The sequence below is a fragment of the Oreochromis niloticus genome, linkage group LG18 (genome assembly GCF_001858045.2).
Source record: "Oreochromis niloticus isolate F11D_XX linkage group LG18, O_niloticus_UMD_NMBU, whole genome shotgun sequence".
Classification (NCBI taxonomy): Eukaryota; Metazoa; Chordata; class Actinopteri; order Cichliformes; family Cichlidae; genus Oreochromis; species Oreochromis niloticus.
Genome location: NC_031982.2, coordinates 10,809,696 through 10,829,034, shown reverse-complemented (window position 1 = coordinate 10,829,034; position 19,339 = coordinate 10,809,696). Strand labels below are relative to the sequence as shown.

Here is a 19,339-nt window from a genome sequence, read left to right as displayed (position 1 = left end):
CAGGTGTATGAATTTGACATCCCATTCTTAATCCATAGGCTTTAATATGATGTCAGTTCAATCTTTGCAACTATAATAGTTTGAACTCCCCTGGGAAGCGTTGGGAACATGAAATTGTCCAAAATATCTTGGTATGCTGAACCATTAAGAGTTCCTTCCACTGGAACTAAGGGGCCGAGCCCAACTCCTGAAAAACAACCCTACACGGCCCGGTTCGTGACAACCACCCCTCCACCAAACTTTACACTTGGCACAACGCAGTCAGACAAGCTCCATGTCCCAGGTAACCGCCAAACCCAGACTCATCCATCAGATGAGTTAATTCATCACTTCACAGAGCACGTCACTTTATTATAATGCCATTAACAACTGACTGTGGAATATTTAGTAATGGGGAAATTTCATGTCTGCACTTGTTGCACAGGTGTCATCCTATCATGGTACCACCCTGTAATTAACTGAGCTCCTGAGAGCGTCCCACTTTTTCACAAATGTTTGTAGGAGTCTGCATGCATGGGTGCAGGATTTTATACACCTGTGGCCATGAAAGTGAATGGAACACCTGAATTCAGTGATTTTGATTGGAAATTGGTAAAAACGAATCCCAAAACTCACTGAAGGCTGATCATTGCTCCAGTTTGTGTTACGTAACCACAGAAGTGCAAAATGCAGTTTAACCAGCTTGAGCCCCACCCCCACTTAAATCAGCCTGAGCCAGAAATTGTCCTCTTCTGGACACAAAACAAGCATTTGCTCTGGTAACATGACCCCACAGTCACCAACTACATGGGAATAAGCAAACAAAACCAACTCTCAGGAGAATAACTGAGAATCACAAAGTGTTTCTATAAAACTCTTTAATCAAATGAGCTTTTTTAAGAACACATAAATATTGGTTACAATAAAAAACACATGAAACAAGAATGCTACAATTTGGAATAAAACATCACAGTGGATTATTTACAGACTGTTAAAGTAGTGGTGAATACAAAAATCTATTTAACCTACAGAAATGCAAAACGACTCTCCTCCTCTCTGACGTCCCTCTAAAAACAAAAAGAAACATCCATCATTAGCACCTTCTCTCTGTAAAGTCTGAACTTGTAATTTCCTGTAACAGAGCAGATAATTCAGGTACACAGGTTTCATTTCAACACCGCTTTTCAGTGGTCTTTGCTCACTTGGCACTAAGTGTGATGCGAACCAATCAGGGCTCAGTGACATTTAAATTCAAATGTGACGACAGTTGGGAGGCCGTTTGTTTTTTCTGCCCGCACCACCCCTTGAACCCATCAACAAAACTGAGCAAATGATGCAAAAAAAGAAGTGAAATTTTGCAGGAACTGTGCATTTTGGTGAGTGTAAATGACCTTTTCAACATGGTTTATTTTCTTATTGATTAATTTTGTCAATAAACATCAGTAAAATACACAAATACAGTTAAAAAAAAATATTCTTCAAAAGGTCTCTCCTGACCAACTAACTCCCCGTTAAATGAGTGTTTTAACCTGAGGCTGTGTCATGTCTGTGGTAGGTTTATGGATCTCCATAAAGAAGGATCTTCCTGCATGGCCAGTGTCTGATTGACAAACTTCAGCATGCCTGTCAGTGAACTCATGTCAGTCTGTTCCTCCTGACCCACCAGAGTGCTCACAGACTCCCTCCTCGAATCACTGAGCAGCTCGCCTTCATCCCTCTCCATCACGGTGCCTTCCACATCTGGATTTCTGTCACTTTCTCTGTCCACCATGTAAGTAAGCGGGTTGAAGGAGTTATCAGAGATTACTGTGGTATCTGAGGCACTGAGGCCCTGCCAGCTGTGGTCCACTGTGTCTGGTAAAGAGGAAATTGAGTGTGACAAGGACTCCCATGGTTGCTTATTCAAAGCCTCTCTCAGTGTGGCTTTTACGCTCTCAGGGAGGTCCAAGGAGGAGTCAATACTGCTGCTCTGCAGCCAGTCACACGTTTGTCGGCTCTCAGAGAGATGAAGAGCCGAGGTGGGTTTAAGGTATGAGCGAGCAGAGGGTGATAAACACGTCTGCGCATGTGTTGGGGAGCTTAGGTGTGTCGAATGGGCATGAGGAGGAGAGCTGATAGTCGTCTGAAGTTTTTTGGGGGAGGATGCAGGGGAAGGAGCAGAGAGGCAGAGCTGGGGAGAGTCTGTGACTTTGTGCAGAGAAGAGAGAGACGGGCTGTGACTGTACAGATGTTGTCGGTCTGCAGCTCGTCCCAAACTGGAGATCCTGGCCTGGAGACGAGTCACCTCAGACTCCTACCAGAACAGGGGAACATTAGCTTGAAAAAAAAAAACTATCATAACGAACTTACAACATGCAACTTTCATTATGCTGACTAAAAAAGCTCTACCTTGATGAGGAGGGAATCACTGGAGGTCTCCACAGACTTCTTGGAGGCATGGAGCTGACTCTGGAGCTGGGCGGCCTCGACTCTGGTTTGATTTAGCACAGCAGTGAGCTCCTCCAGCTGTGCCTGCAGACGACTGTTCTGGGCTCTGGTTTGCTCGTACAGACTCCTGCTCTGTTCCAGCTGAGTCTGGCTCTGAAGGAGCTGTGTCTGGCTCTGGTCTAACTGTGACTGGAGGTGAGTAGCTCGCTTCCAGGCGTGCTCAAGCTCCGTCTTAGTTTGGTCCAGCTGGGCTTTGGTCTGATCAAAGCGGAGCCTGGCTTCTTCGAGCTGGGTCTGGCTCTGCTGAAGTTTAACAGTGAGCTGTTCCTGGGAGGAGCGCATTGTGGAGGAGATCTGCTCCGAGACTTTGAGGAGCTGGCCTCGAGTCTCCTGAAGAGACTCCAGCTGGCAACAGAGGGAAAACAGACGCGTGAGGAAAGTGCTTTTCTGCTTTTGTTTTTTTTTTCCAATGACAGAAAGTTTAAAATAAAGTTAAATGGAACCTGATATATGAAATATAAATATTAGCATTATTGTTTGATTGCTTCATGATGTGGTTTTGATGTAGTGTGAGTTTATTAGAACACAAGTTGCAAAAGGACAAAGAAGGGAAACCAACAGGGAAACCTCAGCTGTGTGTAACAGAGATGGAGTAACGTGAGAAACTCAAGATGCTATAAAATAAGGAAATCATATGACGTCACTGACGTGTAAAAGTCAAATACAAATAAAAAAAAAGAGGAAAAGAAATCAGACTGAAACAGGAACAATACTTAGGACTACAGAACCTGAAAAACCACAAAAGCTTAAATACATATTGGCTCACGGACAGGAAGCTGATAGAAATAGTGCTGACCAAGAAGTTTTGCCTCTATCAGGATAAATCCACAATAAGTGTCTGAAATTTACTTCTCGACTCTCTGAAAAACTGAAGAGGTAGATAAAATCCAAATGTCACACAGATTATTTTAGAGGCCAAAATAGTAGATTGGGCTTTTGTGTCACGTAAATTAAATTAAGTACATTTCATGGAATTCAAGATTTATTATTTAAGTTATTAGTTATTTATCTTTGGTGCAAACACATCAGGTGCACCATCAAGTGTTGTGGACCCTGAGTCCAGAGTTACATTAAAATCAGCAGATCTAAGGCAAACTCTACACGGCACACACTGTTGAGGTTTCCCACTAAAACAGTCTACAGTTAGTTTACTGTTAACAGAGCAGTCTGTCACCAGTCTTGAGACAACAGTACCTCTTTGCTGTGCTGCTTCCTCTCCAGCTCCAGCTCTTGCTCGAAGCCGGTGACCATGCCCTGAAGCCTGGCCTCCGACTGCAGCCAGCGTGCCTCCTTCAGAGTCAGCTCCCCCTCTACGGCACACAGCTGGGCCTCCTGCACACACCCCACAGCCAAACAGATGTACAACATGAAGAAGAGGGCTGTTCCTGCATAAATATAATTTGATCTGCCACCAAAGGAAAATCAGTGGCCTTTAATTCAGTCACTCATGAACTCCAGCATACTTTATAAATAGCAAGAAAGAACAGGAAAACAAGCGGACCTCTGTTAAGTATGGTATATTGTTTTTAACAGAAGTTAAGGCAGGAGGCCTTAAGACCCCTGTTGTTTAATGCAAACCAATCATGCTTCACTCCCTAAAGGCCGATTCTGAACCAGGAGAAACCCTGAAATGTCATTAATTGTTTAATGAATGTCAATGATACTTCCTGCTGATAGCAGTGAACACACTGAGTATGAGCCTCAGGATTGCTCAGTGGCAGACTAGCGAGCTGTTCTCAGGTCTCACTAAGTAACAGTTTGAACACCCCCACCCAGCATTAGCTTATACGGGACATGCAGGCAAAGCTAATGGATCTAAAATGATCAAGAAACAAACAGTGTTTTGACGATACCGTCTCTTTGGTCTGCAGCTTGGCAGCATCCAGCTCTCTGGTCAGACCCTCACAGCGACCCTGAGTTTCTTCAAGCTCTTTGAGAACTTTCTGAAGTTTCTGCTGACATGCAAACAGCTCCTGGGACTCCTGACAACACAAACACACACATATACGAAAAGACAAAGTTGTGGTCAAAAGTTTACATCCACTCATCATTGGCATGAATGTCGAATGACTACAGCATACATTCTTTAATAACTTTAAAAACAAAGAGTGGGCACACAAGTTTGAATTTATTGTGGATTTTCTCTGATCCAAACTAGGTCAAAAGTATACATACAGGCTCAAATATATACTTACATCCCCACTAATATTTGGTTAAATGCCCCCAAGTTGCACTTTGACCAGACACTCTTGGCAGTAACCAGCAAGCTTCTGGCATAATACTGGGTGAATATTTGACAACGCTTTTGGGCAAAATTGGTAGAGTTCATTGAAATTGAGGTTGGTTTCTTGGCACTGATCCAGCCTTTAAATATCATCCACAAATTTTTTAACAGGTTTTAATTAGGGGGTTGGGGAAGGCAAGCTCAATGCTAGCCCACTTTATCCATTTCAAAACCAGTTTTGATCTGAGTTTGGAGTAATTTCATCTGTCTAGATGTTGATTTGAGGTTAAGTTGAAGAACTTAGAGATAGTCCTCCTTCTTCATTATTTCATTCACTTTGAGCAATGAACCAGTACCACAGGTGGAAAACAGCTCCACAGCATGATGCTACCACCACCATGCTTGAGAGATGGTATAGTGTTCTTAGGTATGAAAGCTCCAAGTTTACTCCTCCAAACATACTTCTTATCATTGTGGTCTCAATCTGTTTCTTCTGACTAGAAGGTATTTAGCTCATCTATGTGGGCAGCTGCAAATTTCAGTCGGGCTTGAAGGTGTGATGCTGAAGTTCCAGCAGTTTCCAGTTCATAGTAGGCTTCAGCCTTGGTGGTTCCTGAACATCCAAACCAATTTCCTCTCACCTGAGAGTGACGGTTTCGGTCTTCTTCCAGACCTTGACAAGTTTGAATAACTTATATTTACCTACAATTGTTTGAACTGAATTTGCAGTTGTGTAGACCTTCTTAACTTGTGCAAATCTACAATACTCCTTCTTAGATCTTCTCTGATTTACAATCCAATGAGTCCTGTCACACAAATCCATTTAATGGTGGACAAGAGAAACTAGCAGAGGTCAATCATGATCACTAATGAGAAGTTGATAGTTGATAGAAGTTGTTAAGTTCAAAGACAGGAACCAGTTATTAAATATTTTGGTGAGTCTGTATTTATTTGAGCCCGTGTGTATACTTTTGACCTTGTGTGAATTAGAGAAAATGAAAAGTAAATTGAAACCTGTGCACCCAATTTTTGTTCTTTCAAGTCATTAAAAGTGTATGCTGTATGATCACTCCGTCCTGGAACCAGAGCAGTTCAAAAAAAATCATTAAAAACCCCAAATTACTATGACTAGTGTATGTAAACTGTACATCAGCACAGTGCGTTATCTAAATCATACCAATCCCCACAACCAACACCAAATTCAGCAGTGAGTTCATTTTCTAACTCTATAACTGACTCTAAACTAGATCTGTACATCTCTTCAGAGCAGCTGCTTCTGTTTACCCAAAGTACGGCATGAAAATTAGATTTATGAAGTAACAACACAAAATAAATGCAAACATAAGGTACGCAAACATTTGTGGAACTGACTGTGTTTGATTAACATCTCATATTTAAGCTGCTCCATATCCAAATATCCTACAGTTTAATCTAGCAGCAAACAAGTTGATGAAACATGTAGCACAAAAAGACTTTCTATGAACGATGCAAAAAGGGACGTAAACATCATTCTGTGTTTTGTTTTCTTAGTGAGAAGAAGCACAGAAAACACTGTCAGTCCATTCATTCTATTTTCCCATTCTTTTAATGCCGGTCCAACTGAAAAATATCTTTCAAGGCAAACCCAGTGACACACTTGCTCTGAGCTCTGACCTTCATGTTTCTGTCAGTGAGCTCCCTCTGTGCGTCCCTCAGCTCTCTCTCTCTGGCTTCCAGGCTCTGCTGCAGAGACTCCACCTTCCTCTCCAGCTCCTGCTTGTGCTCTTTGATGGCCACGTCCAGTTGGCCAAGCTGAACATAACAGGATGTCAAGAAAGAGGAAAATGATGAGTCATGGCAAAATATGGTGCGGATTAAATGAACTGTACATCAGCTATGTTTTCGTGCGTCTGGGATGTACCAGCTTTGCTCTCTGTTGGAGCTCCCCCTGTCTTTCCCTCAGGGCGTTGTCCATGTCTAAAACCTCGTGAGTTCTCTCCTCCAGCTCCCTTTGGGTCTCCCTGTAAAGTCATACACACAAATACTTAGAGCATAAAAATCATTATTAAATGTTAAACAGCAAATTATTTTCTCTGGATAAATACACAAAAAAAGATCTCATCTGAGCACATAACACCATGCTCTCACCTCAGCTGGACAGTCAGTTTTTCCACTGAGGCTTGCCGCTCATCTGAAACCTTTTGGGTTCTCTGTAAAATATCCTTGAGTTCCTGTAGTTGCTTCAGAGTGTCAGCCAACTCGTTCTGCACCATCTGCAGCTGCCCCTCTAAGATTTCGACTTTCTGAGAACAGCTGCGCCGATCTGCCTCACTACGATTAAGCTCCTTCTCCAGATCCATAACTAGGAGGGTGAGAGGTTTGTTAAGTTGTGTTTGTGTTAATGCTCCTAGTATTTAAACAAGATAAAAGAATTCCCCCAAAGCTATGAAGAAAAACAAACACGTCTTACCAATGTCATTCTTGCTGATGAGTTGGCTCTTTATGTGCTGCAGGCTCTCCTCCATACAGCTGATCTGAGAAGTCTTAACACCGACATCCTTCCTCAGACGCTCCAGCTCTGATTCCTTGGACACTAGCTCCTCCCTGCACTTTTTCACCTCTAATGTGAGATGTCTGCAGACAAAAACAAAAACAAAAAAAAACAAATTAAAAAAAACCCAACCATTATCTTGCAGGAAATTAGGCACACTTGCACAGTTTTATAAGATTTAATTCAGCACAGCTGGAAAGATGTCCATGTCTTGGGAGTGGGAGACCCTCCAGAATTTTTAGAAACTAAACCTGCTCAGCTCTGCTCATTTTCTTGGTCCTTTTAAAATGAGAACTGTAATGAAACTTTAACAAACCTCCATACAAACTGCATTAAACAGCTACAAAAGTGAATGGCTGTTACGCCCATAATACCAAGCTTTGCATTTTAAAAAGCAAACATGGTTCTTATACCTAAAACAAGAGCTATAGTTTCTCTCATTTTAGCTTTGCTCACCTCACAGACTCGGAGAGCTGTTCATTCTGCTGGTTTATCTCCCGCAGCTTCTTCTCCTTCACCTGATTATCTTCCTGTCTCTTGCTTAATTCTTCCTGCAGAGACACTCGGGCTCGTTCCAGCTGCTGCTCCAGACCCGACACCTACAGGCAGAGAGTACCAACAACGAAATACACTTTGATTTGAATTATTGTTATTCCCCATCAGTAAAAATCAACAGCAAACTGTTACAATTTTAAAGGCACTAAAGGAGGCCAGTTTAAGCCTTAAGGAACACTTCCAGGTTTTTTTTCTCTTTCATTTTTTTTGTCCGTTACTCAGATCAGGTGTTTATCTACAGAGGCTCCACACAGCTCTTCCTGTTTGTTGTGAACCCAGTGAAAGAAGCAGCAAAAAAGTGCCAAACCATAAACAGAATCACAGTCTTAAACTGCCCTCTCCTCTCTTTACCACGGCATGGAGCAGAATTAGAAAGTTATCGATGAAACGTGTCTAAGAAAAGGTCTGAATATTAGGGTGCAGTCACTTTTATGTGTGTTCTGAAGCTGTGTAATCTTTAGCATTTTCCATACATTCAACTAAAAATATGACAATAACTCTGTTTTTCTAAACAGTCCCCAAGCAGCAAAAAGGCTAAAGATACAATGAACTTTACATGCAATTTTCCAAACCTGCACTATGGGATACTGTATTGAAGTCACATTAATGATTAAGATTAAAAAAAAAGAAGTACCACTTATAAATACAAAGCATAAATTACAATAAAACAAGTATGCAAAATGCATTTTTCCCCAAGTTTACCTTCCAAGTGAGAAGGTTTTCGCTCCGTCTTAACTCACCTGCCTGTGCAGGTGGCTTTGGCTTTCCTCCAGCTCAGAAACACGAGCGCTGCTCTCTGTGAGCATGGTCTGCTGCTGCTGGAGAGAAAGCTGCAGCTGCAGGTTCTCCTCGCTGGAGCTCTGACAAACCAGAGTGGTGCTGTGAAGCTTCTCCTGCAGAGAGGACACCTGAAAAGTAGAGAAGGAGTGGAGAACATGTGCCTTAGAAGTAGGTTTTGGATGAATTTGCATGAGTTTTCCTGCATTGTGTCCAACACTGTACCTTCTCCTTGTTCTTCTGCAGCTCGGTCTCATAGTTCTTCTTCATCTCTTCTATCTGCTGCAGGTATGAGTTCATCTCTTTTCTGCATGCTGACAGAGACGACTGCAGCTCACACACCTGGTGTAGAAACACATTGGTAACTGCAGTTGTTGATGTGGTGTGATTCCTGGCTTGTTCTAGAAGTTTATGTCCAGTAAACCAAAACTTTTATCAGTGTTATCTGTACAAACCTTGGCTGAGGAGTGAGCTGCCTGCTCTTTGAAACTCTGGAGAAACTCCTCATTCTGTCTGACTTCCACCTGCTTCTCCTGAAAATAATATAATTTCAGGTTTTTCATTCATAAACAGCATATGTACTGTGATACATGTCTATTAAATGGTTCTCCGACTTCTACTGTCTACATGTCTTCTTCTGAAACAGAGGATGCATTTGTGGTCTTATGCTACAAGTGTTCTGACCTGTGTTAGCTGATCTAGAGAGTTCTGCAGCAACAGAGCTGCTCTCTGAGCTTCATCTCGCTCCCTCTGGAGGGAAGTCAACTCCTGCTCCATCTCTGCCACCCGAGGCTGAACCTCTTCCAGAGACAACTGCAGCTGCAGGAGATAGAAAATAATCTTACTACAAGGAATATTCCTGTGCAGATTATCTCCATCTTTCCTGCTCTTTACCCTTTGGTTGCAGCACATTTAATATTACGCAGTATGAATAAATTCATAATACAGAGGTAAAAGACAAAGCTGAAGATCACCATTTGTATTCTTTGTTGCTGCTCTGTGAATTGGTGAGAATGAGACTGTTGACACTTTTCCAGAGACTGCTGATACTCTCGTTGCTTTTTGGTCAGCAATGTCTGGTAATGCTGGGCGCTGCTGGTCTTCTCCTTTGATCAAAATGAAAAAAGAACCAAAGTTTGATTTGCTGTTGACTTTCTGCAGGTAGAAAAACTACATTTGAATCATAACCGTGTACCTGTAATTGAGTCTCCAGCTCAGTGTTTTTCAGTGCAGCCAGACTGTAGGCTGAAGTCTTCTCCTGTAACTGCTTTTCCAGTGCGGCAACTCGTGCCTTTTTCTTCTTTAACTGAGTTCAAACAGACAGTTAATCTGTAAGTAACAGTCATGACTTTTGAAACTTGGAACAAAAGCTTACTGAGCTATAAAACTCGCTGTACACTACAACCTAGTGATTTATTACCTAAAATACTATACTATACTACACAGCTGCATGCAAAGGGTACATTTGGGTTGAATTGTTTCAATAAAACAATCAGTAAGTAGAAATAATACTGTATGTGCTACACTGTTGTTAGCACTGGTGTGTGTGGAAAAAATAAGAAAAAGTGTGTTACCTCTTTCTCTGTGTCTGTGGCTTGTTTGAGTTTGTCCAGCAGCTCTGTGTGGAGGCTCTGGTAGTGGGAGGCTCTCTGGGCCATGGAGCTCTGCAGGGAGGAGATTTCCTCCTGGGCCCTGCTCAGACGATCCTGAAGCCGCTCGATCAGGTTGCTCTGTTTCAGCCGCTCAGCTTCCTTTGACTGCAGCACTCGCATGAGCTGTTGGTAGCCCTCGCCTGCCGGGATTAACAGAGAGGACTGGAGTCGATACATTTTTCTTTCTTTCTGTTTTTTTGGGCATTTTTATGGATGATGGATGATAAATAGTGGAATTTATTTTTAGCTTTACATTCCTTTTAAAACATCAAATCATTAACTAGTTCATAATTTATTCATTAAACTTTGTTTTTAGTCACTCCCTTTAAGGGTTCACCACAGTGGATCATCTGGCTCCATCTCATCCTAAACCTTAGCATCCTCTCCTCTCTGCATGTCCTCCTTCACTACACCCACAAGCTTTAGCCTTTTTATTTTTTAGATTAAATAATTTTAGAGGCTGGTTTTAAACTCGTGCATCGTTAAACTACATACATGAAGTGCAAAGAAGAATGCAGAACAAATCTTTCTCTCAAATAAACTGTTAGTAATCAAAAAATAATTTTGCTCTCGGTTTGAAAAAAAGAAGATGAAGAGTATGTTGCAAGTATGAAATGATTAATCTGATTGAGCCTACCTGGCTTTAGCTTCATCAGGTGTGCGGCTCCCGTATAGTCCACTGGGGGCAACATGCAAGGGCTGGCACAGATTTGCCCCAAAGTACCCTTTAAAGAAAAAAAATTTAAAAATGTGTGACAACAGTAACCATGTCATTGTTTTGCACGATCAGCAATAGGGCGACTTGTTTTGAAGAAGCAAATAAAATAATCACGTAGCACAACCTTGATTCAAAAACTGGGTAAGAACACAAACGACACACACAGACGTCTCCCCACCTCTCGCAGATGCAGCAGGGCCAGTACAGCCTCCAAGCTGGCCAGCTCTGTCTGGCTCTGCTGAGCCTCTTTCTGGCTTTGGGCGACCCTCTGCTCCTGGCTGTGGGTCACAGTCCGCAGGTCTTCTAGTTCCCTGCGCAAAGAGGCCACATCCCTGCACTCTGCACCTCGCTCCATAAGCTGCCGCTCCAGGTGCGACGCTTTACGTCCAGCCTCTTCGATTTGGGCTTGGAGGCTAGCGGCCGCAGCCTTAAACTGTTTCACCTCCTCCATCAGCTGACTGCGAGATAGACGAGGAGAACCGGTGCAGATTAAACATGCTATGCAAGCACACAGAAGTTTTCTTATAAAAGACAAAATCACAACTTTTATGATTATTAGAAATCCTGCAAGCACTCAAAGAACTACATAACAATGCAGTTGAATTAAAAGTACCCAATTGTCTGTCTCTGTTCTGCCTTCTCCCTCTCCAGCTCAGTGCACTTCATCTCCAGCTCCTCTTTCTCTCTGTCACACTCTATGAGACTTTCTTTTAGTTTGTTTTCACTCTCCATCACCTGAAAACCACAAACCAAAACACATTTCTGTTGTTAACATGCAAGTAAAACTGTGTTTTTTTTTTTAGTTTAAATCAATCAATATTTCAATAAACACACCCTTTTAAGCTTAATGGAAATTGTAGCCTTATAATCTTTGAAGGCTTCTTTGAGCTTCTCTGCATTTTCAAGCGCTTGATTCCTCTGTTGCTCTGCCCTGCAAGGCATGGTGTTGCACATGCATTAGTAAAATACAGTAAATAATTCAACTAAACATAAGAAAATGTGATGCCCAATACAGACAGTCATACAGACAAAAGACACAGTACCAGATTGTTTTCTTTTATTTTCACTCATATTTTAAACTGTACTGATAGAAATCATGAGCAGAGCTGAGCCTGGATATAAGCCCACCGTTTTCCTAACGCTGTCTTGTTTTCCAGCTCCTCCCTGAGTGTGCTCAGCTCTTCAGTAAGAGTCACTACCACAATGTCACTGTGAGCTGCAGCTTCCTGACAACACTCTGCCCTCAGCTCTGCTGCCCTGGGAAAAACAGACAATACAGGTTATGCTGTTAATGCTAAAATTAAAGACACAGTTTCAAGAAACAAAAGGCAAACGTAGTAAGTAAATCTTGAAAAGCTAGAATAAAGAGCCACATTTCCATCCAGAGTGAACTTGTTCTTTTGGGGACCTTTTTCTGAAAGGTTCCAGCTTGACTGTCTTTGCCTTTCTTTTGAGTTCTGTCTCTCACACTCACACTCACACACACACACACACAAAAACAGGATAAAGGATAGCTGTGGCTTAGAACAGAGCCACAAATAAAAATATTTTATTTCTCTGATTTACTACTTTGTTTTCTAAGATGTCGCTTCCTCCCTTTATTCACTTTCCTCTCTCTCATTGAGCACAGACAGCAGGGCCCAAGTTGGAATGATGTGTTTAGAAACACTAACAGACAAGTTCTGCGGTAAACCTTAAAGTAAGTTAACAGATTTTTTTTCAAACTACTGCAGAATCAGATAAGACACACTGGCTGAAATGCTACAAGTAGACTTTAAACTGTTCAGCACTCCCAAGTTTCTGAAGTTTTACAACCCACTAAACTTCATTTAGAATGTGGTCCACATGACAGAAACAGCAGAGAGGCCATTGTCCCTGGAAAGGTGCCTGCAGTGGAAATAAGCTTGGCCCAGGAGGAGTACGGCCAAGAGAAATTATATCAAAGGTCCATCGGCAATTCTAGTTTTATAGTCGCAACTTCAAAAAAAATGGAATATTATGTAAAAAGTAAATAGAAACAGAATGCAATGATTTGCATACTTATAAATCCATATTCTATTTTATTAACAATAAAAACGCATTAAGTGTTTAAACACTGAAAATCGACCTATTTGAGAAAAATATTAACTCATTTTGAATTTGATGCCAACAGTATGTCTAAAAAAAGTTGGTAACTGTGCAGCAACCCCCTTCTTTAACAACAGTCTGGAAACATCTGGAAACTGAGGACACCAGCTGCTGGACTTTTGGGAGAGGAATGTTGTCCTGTTTGTTCTCATCTTTGCCTGTTCCAATTTGTTCTAGTTTTCATTTCATGATGCTCCAAATGTCTCCTGAAATATGCACGGCCTTCCCTTCTAAATGGGAGCATATGTTGCTCTACAACCTGTATATACACCTTTCAGCACTGACGGTGCCTTTCCAGATGTGGAAGCTGTTCATTTCACAGCCACTGATCCACCTCCATGCATTCAAAGATGGCTTTTGATGGCTTCACCTGACCACAAACAGTTTTCCATTTTTCGTTAGTCCATTTGATGAAATATTCACAGTCTCACAACTTTACATTAAGGAACATTATTCTGAAATTCTTCCACAATTTGTAGATGATGTTTTTGTTTTGTTTTTTTCAGACTGGTGAACCTCAGCCTCTCTTTTTATGCCCAATCATGTTACACACCTGCTCCCAACTAAACTGACTGTAAAATGTTCCTCCAGCTGTTTCTTTTCAGTACCACTTACTTTTCCACCCATTTGTTGCACGCATTACAAATTTTTTCAGATGTGCTGCTGCCATCAAATTCAAAATGAGCTAATATCTTTCATAAAAATCACTTTAAATGCTTGAGCTATGTTTTTTTATGTTCTGTTAAGAATAAAAACCTTGTGGATATTTCAGTCAATGACATACTTAAGTTCTTTGGCCTGAGCCTCCAGCTCCACTTCAAGCTGACGAATCTGTTCACTCATGACCACCACATTGTTGTGAACCCCAGCCCTAGGGCCCCTGAGGTAGACCTGCAAAAGAACACAGATAACCCATGTATACACTTTCTGCTAGTTATTACGGGAGACTTGTCATATCATATTTGACATTTCAAGGGAAAAAAACCCTGAAATCTAACACTAATTTAACACTGCATTCATCTGCAGCAGACTAACCCACAGTCTTTAAAGATTTAACAAGCTCCACTTAAAAAAAATTAAATTAAAAATCACATGTGTAATATCATACCTGAGACTTGGGGGTAGCCATTTCATACTGCATTGCATCCAGGTCACTGATGAGCTGCTCATCCTGCAGAGTCAGACGAGCGTTTTCCTGCCGCACACAGCCGATCTTCTTCCACGAAGCAGAAACGGACTCCATCTCTACAGAACAAGTGTTGAATGATGCATGCTACAAACAAAGGCATAACACAGGATTGGACGAGAAACGTTTATTTCTTTACCCTAGAGCTGCTATGTAACACTAGATCTGCTCATTTTTGAACAACTTACTCAGTTTTACGTGTACAGAAAATATAGACCACTAACCAGCCCACACCTGGGTAGTCACCCTTTATGCAAGCAAAACTAGCCCACCAAAATAGTTTCTCTCCATTTATACCTGAGGGAACAGTTACCTAATTCATGGACGTGCATACCTTTATACAGCATGTAACATAGTCCGATGTGACAGGTAATGTGTAAATGATATTCAAACACCTTTTTCTTAGTGTTTCATTCACAAATAACTCCTTTGCCCTTTACCTTCGATTTGGAGGAGGTTGGACCTACGAGCAACAATCTCAGCCGTCCCACAAGATATTATAACATCAGGCAGCCAGGACTGAACCTGTTCATCACCACGGCCATCTGACTGACTGTAGACCATCGAGGAGCGAGAGGAAACCAAGAGAATGGGGTGGACAGCTCGAAAACAGAATCATACTACCTATTTGCAGAAGGTTTCTGTTGCAAAAAACACCAGCTACAGGTTGGGTCTCTGTGATTACTCACCTCAGCTTCTGTGTAGGCTGAGCTCCCTCAAACCGATTAGCTCTTTGCCGATTTAGCTTTCCGGCGCCGAAGCAACATTTACAGCTTGTGTGAACGGTTGAAAAGCTCCAGAAGACCTTTAACTTCATCAGCATGTGGCTATGTTTTAAGTATCCGAGGCTACACCAGCACAACTACGCTCGCTAAATGTAAACAGGGTTGCTCGATGGATCAACAGGTGGCTAGCTCCTTAACCTTATCACTGTTTTCACAGCAAATAACCACCAAACGACCCACAGCGTCAACTTTTTAACTGAAATATTACTTTTTATTGCTCTAACGCTATAAAAGCATAAAATACGCATTTATCGTTTCTACTGTGACAAATCTTTACATGTTACCCAATGCAGATGCAATGAAGGAGAAGGTATCCAAAACAGTTTGTAATTCCTAGTCTCCGCCTACAACTAACAACCAACCTCGCTATTGGGTAATACTGAGTTGTCTGTGAATTGATTGGTGAAGAGGGGTAGCCGCGAACAACGGCGCGTGTGATTGCCGTTAAAGCGTCGATCAGTGTGTGGAGGATAAAAAGTGTCACAGTAATGGCAACAAATAATTTAATTAATCATTAATATTTGTTAAATAAAAATAATATTTGTACCATATCAACTGTATTCAAATGTTCGGTTAAAATTAAATAATCAGTAAATATATTGATTAAAGTTGGAGCAGGAGGTGGCAGAGCTGAAGATGATAAGAATATAATTGGGAGTAAACAGGATGGAAAAGATTAGAAACAGAACAGACAGCTCAGGTCGAGTAATTTCATGAGATTCTTTACACGTGCAGAGGAGCAATAGTGGATATATTTGACCAAAGATGATGAATATGGAGCTGACAGGCAGGGGGAAAAGAGGAAGACATCAGAGAAGGTTGATGGATGTTGTGAATGAGGACATACAGAGGATTAGTGTGACAGAAGAACATGATGGGGATAGGATGGGATGGCAGCAGCTGATCCATAAATATATATATATAAAGATTAAGTTTGGGGGCTTTTTTACAATGTCAGAAGGAGAGAGGTACTGTGGGACCGCCTCCCACCTCCCGCCGCTTGGCAGCCCCACTGTGGCCTCTCCTTCTGAAACAAAAAACAACAGGTTGTTGAGGGAGACTTTAATAGAGGAATACTAACTCTTACTATCATATCCAGTATGGAAAAAATCTGTATAAATTTAGCATAATGTATTAGTTATTCATTTGAATAATCCAAGTATGCAAACTAAATATCACAGGAGATCATATGAGATCACAAAACCCTGACAAGGTCCAGTTCAGAGAGACAGGTTTAGCAGAGGTAAAGCCTAGAGGACAGCTAGCAGCTGCACCCATGAATGTCAGTACCCACCTGTCACAAAGATCAGCCTTTCCATGCCTGACTCTGCATAACTGTAAGCACTGAAGAATTTTAAATGATGAGTCATCTAAAGAAATCATCTTGTGCACAGTTGTTATAAAGGGAAAAATAAACATTTGCTGATCTGCCCCCGCCCCCCATAATTTCAACGTTATGAGTAAATTAATGCAGGTATGAGAATCAGACCTCGGCTGTTGTTGTCTCATACTGTTATGTCCCTGTCTGTGGATCGTTTTCCTCTTGCTTTTTGCCTGTATTTTGTACTTTTGACTTTGTATTTTTTTATTGAATTTGTTTGTCAGGTGTTTTCAAATATGCCTATTAAAAAACTATATTAAAAGGGGTGGGTTTAAAAAAAAATGTGATTCAAATCTGTTTTAGCTTGAATAAAACGATAATGATTCATTAAATCCTGAATCGACTTTTAAATATGTTTTTTCCAGAAGCGCCAGAATCTCAGGTTAAAGCTCACAAAACTATTTCAACAACCACCAAACTGCTAAAACAGTCCTTCATGTTTTTGTTTTATCCTCAGTTACTTTGACACAAATGCATCTGCTGTGACGCTTACACCTCTGATGAAGTCTCACAAGTGTCAGTACTGTTAAATGATCAGAATCAAAATATTTCTGTGAATCAAATTTGAATCGATTATAGAAATCAGTGGCGATGCCTAGCCCTAGTTACCACAGGTGAACCTCAAAGTGGGGCTAGCTCCCAGAAATAAAGCAGATAAGAGGACACCGCAGATGATCTTTCTCTCTTGCTGTATATTTTATAAATACCTTTTTAAACACTCGTGGTCCTACCGTGAGTGCATGTGGCAGTTAGACATGAGAAACAGGACAGTTGAAAATATCTGACTTTATTAATCCTTTAACAAAACAGGTTTTCAAAAATCACATCAACCTATATAATGATGTATAAAAATGTAATAAGAAAAATCTCAAAAGACAAAGCTGACATTACATGTATGTTCTTTGGCTACAGAAGCCTGCTGGAAGCCAGTGGTAGCAACATGTCGGCTGAGACACTGACTGAGTAGAGAGTAGCTTGAAATACACTGACTATACCCCTACAAAGAAGACATGTCAGTGTCTGTCTGTTTTAACAAAAGCAGAAACATCTCCAAAAAGAGATACCAACTGAATACTCACCTATTGCAATGATATACAGCATTTTATATTCCAGTGATTGTGTTATGACCCAGTTTAAAACAAGTAGGTTCTGCAACAGACCACAAATGAGACTTATCAAAAACTTACATATGGAAATATGGTCAAAAGTAATGACACATGGAGGGTTGTCTTAAAAAATATATATATATATATATATATAATAAAATACGGACGAGCAACACTATGAGAACAACTTACACTAAATCCTCCTGCCACACAGCGAAGAGATCTATGCATTGCAGTGACATTTTTGGGGCATATCCTGAGTGTGTAGACCACAAGGTGAACTTGACATGAAAGGAAAAAAACAAACAAAAAAAACCCAAAAAAACAAGTGCAATGTTTTTTGTTGCACACGCGCGCGCACACACACACACACACCAAAAAACTGAGAGCCTGAGTAAATGATCATAACGATGAACTTTCCTTCTGTTGAGTCATGCGGTCCAGTTAAATACTCCTGGTGGGTATATAACATTCATTTTATGCAGGATTTTATTTAACTATCAGACAAAATTTAAAAACAAAAAACAAAAAACAAGTTAGGTTCTTTAATTCAAAACACTTTAAAAAGGAGATTTATGTAGACAAAAACAAAGTGACACAATTTACCAAGAATGCCCTTATACATGGGCTCGTCAATTTTAGAGATTAATTATAAGAATCCCATGTTTGAATTTAAACTATTAGGAGTAGACAAATCAATTTTTAAAAATAGAGAACGTTACCATACATGACAAATACTGCCTTGTACAAGCTGAAATGCTCCAACTGTTACTGAAAATGAGCTGGCGACCTAACGGATATTCCATCAACTTCATGTGTGAAGCCCCGCTGAACAGAAAAGTCAAGAGACAGAACAAGTAGAAAGGGTAATAATCAATGTAGTATACTTCTATATAAAACAATAAACATTTGCAGCAGCACATCTCTTTTGCTTCGAGTTTCTCCTTAACCGCTCACGAACGAGCACACTTTCCAACACAGAGCTGAACGATATGCCTGCCAAAGGCACTGAGAGGTACTCGTAGCTGGGACTAGAGAGAGACGGGGCACAACTGTGGGTGCAGATTATTATTTACCTCATTTGGTAGGGGGAGAGGGAAAAAAAAAAAAAAAAAAAAAAAAAAAAAAAAGGATTAGTTAATAAAACTTCCCCCTCTTTCTCTTATCCTCCAAGATAACACTTAAAGATATTATTTGAAAAAACAAAAACAACTTTACAGTTATTTTTAACGTGTCTTGAAATGAAAGCATATCACTGGATTAAGCACAATAACAGATCACTGAAAGCCTACAGGTGCAGTATACAGGTCAATGAATTGCCCCTGAATAAAGGGGGCGTTCTCTGTAAACACTCAAACCTGTTAGTTAAAGTTGGAACCACAGCAGCACAAAAATGCTGTTGTGAGACAACTTTGTGCTGTCCATGAAACTGTTTAAACACATATATGGTGTGTATAACTGTAAAAGTCATCCTGGACTGGACTGAACCAGTAGGCTTTACAGTAAGCAGAACTTGCTCCTGTCCAAACTAAATAAAGGCATATAATCAGTTAATGCTCTGAATACACACGTCCTCAGCACAGACATAAACGTCCCACGGGTGCTGGTGAAAAGTTAGGAGTGACGAGCGACACGTGACAAACCTATGAGGCAGTGACTCCTTCCCACTCCACCAAGTACTGCACCTTGCCATCAAGGGTGACCCGTCGGGCCAGGACTTTGTACTTCTCCCCGCAGGCCAGACGCCCCGCTGCTCCAAAATAGTTGCTGATGGAGCTCTTTAGGTGGGTGAGCTGGCTGTTGGGGTCCATGCCGTGAATTATGTCTGCAGA

General features: G+C 41.0%; 1 protein-coding gene and 1 long non-coding RNA gene across 6 annotated transcripts; both read right to left on the bottom strand.

Annotated features, from left to right (window-relative positions):
* Window positions 1-839: 839 nt before the first annotated feature.
* On the bottom strand, window positions 840-15,382 carry ccdc18 (coiled-coil domain containing 18). 5 transcript variants are annotated; one of them, XM_025900527.1, is made up of 26 exons: window positions 14,925-15,382; window positions 14,676-14,788; window positions 14,158-14,294; window positions 13,834-13,940; window positions 12,051-12,179; window positions 11,757-11,853; window positions 11,536-11,657; window positions 11,101-11,380; window positions 10,842-10,929; window positions 10,127-10,344; window positions 9,748-9,858; window positions 9,527-9,658; window positions 9,237-9,371; window positions 9,008-9,085; window positions 8,778-8,894; window positions 8,516-8,683; window positions 7,677-7,819; window positions 7,140-7,303; window positions 6,818-7,031; window positions 6,591-6,690; window positions 6,344-6,481; window positions 4,320-4,448; window positions 3,661-3,798; window positions 2,368-2,811; window positions 1,509-2,272; window positions 840-1,046 (listed from the first exon to the last, which is right to left on the bottom strand). In XM_025900527.1, the coding sequence occupies exons 1-25, from the start codon at window positions 15,056-15,058 to the stop codon at window positions 1,520-1,522; spliced, it is 4,389 nt and encodes a 1,462-aa protein (XP_025756312.1). In that variant the 5' UTR covers window positions 15,059-15,382; the 3' UTR covers window positions 840-1,046; window positions 1,509-1,519. The 5 variants fall into 5 exon arrangements, with proteins under 5 accessions (XP_025756312.1, XP_003438066.2, XP_005476102.1 ...); XM_003438018.5 differs by having other exon boundaries at window positions 840-2,272; XM_005476045.3 differs by having other exon boundaries at window positions 840-2,272; window positions 14,158-14,322; window positions 14,925-14,941.
* A 1,785-nt stretch (window positions 15,383-17,167) lies between these two features.
* On the bottom strand, window positions 17,168-19,149 carry LOC109195666 (uncharacterized). Its single transcript, XR_002057223.2, has 2 exons — window positions 17,700-19,149; window positions 17,168-17,550 (listed from the first exon to the last, which is right to left on the bottom strand). It is a non-coding gene; the product is annotated as an uncharacterized LOC109195666 (long non-coding RNA).
* Window positions 19,150-19,339: the final 190 nt, after the last annotated feature.

What these genes read in the sequence shown, in the direction of transcription:
- ccdc18 (XM_003438018.5), bottom strand. Translation starts at nt 15,058, where the DNA reads ATGCTGATGAAGTTAAAGGTCTTCTGGAGCTTTTCAACCGTTCACACA. An exon ending in AAGACAGCGTTAGGAAAACG is followed by an intron (nt 11,854 to 12,050) that starts GTGGGCTTATAT and finishes CATGCCTTGCAG; the next exon opens with GGCAGAGCAACAGAGGAATC. An exon ending in TGCAGAAGAACAAGGAGAAG is followed by an intron (nt 8,684 to 8,777) that starts GTACAGTGTTGG and finishes TCTACTTTTCAG; the next exon opens with GTGTCCTCTCTGCAGGAGAA.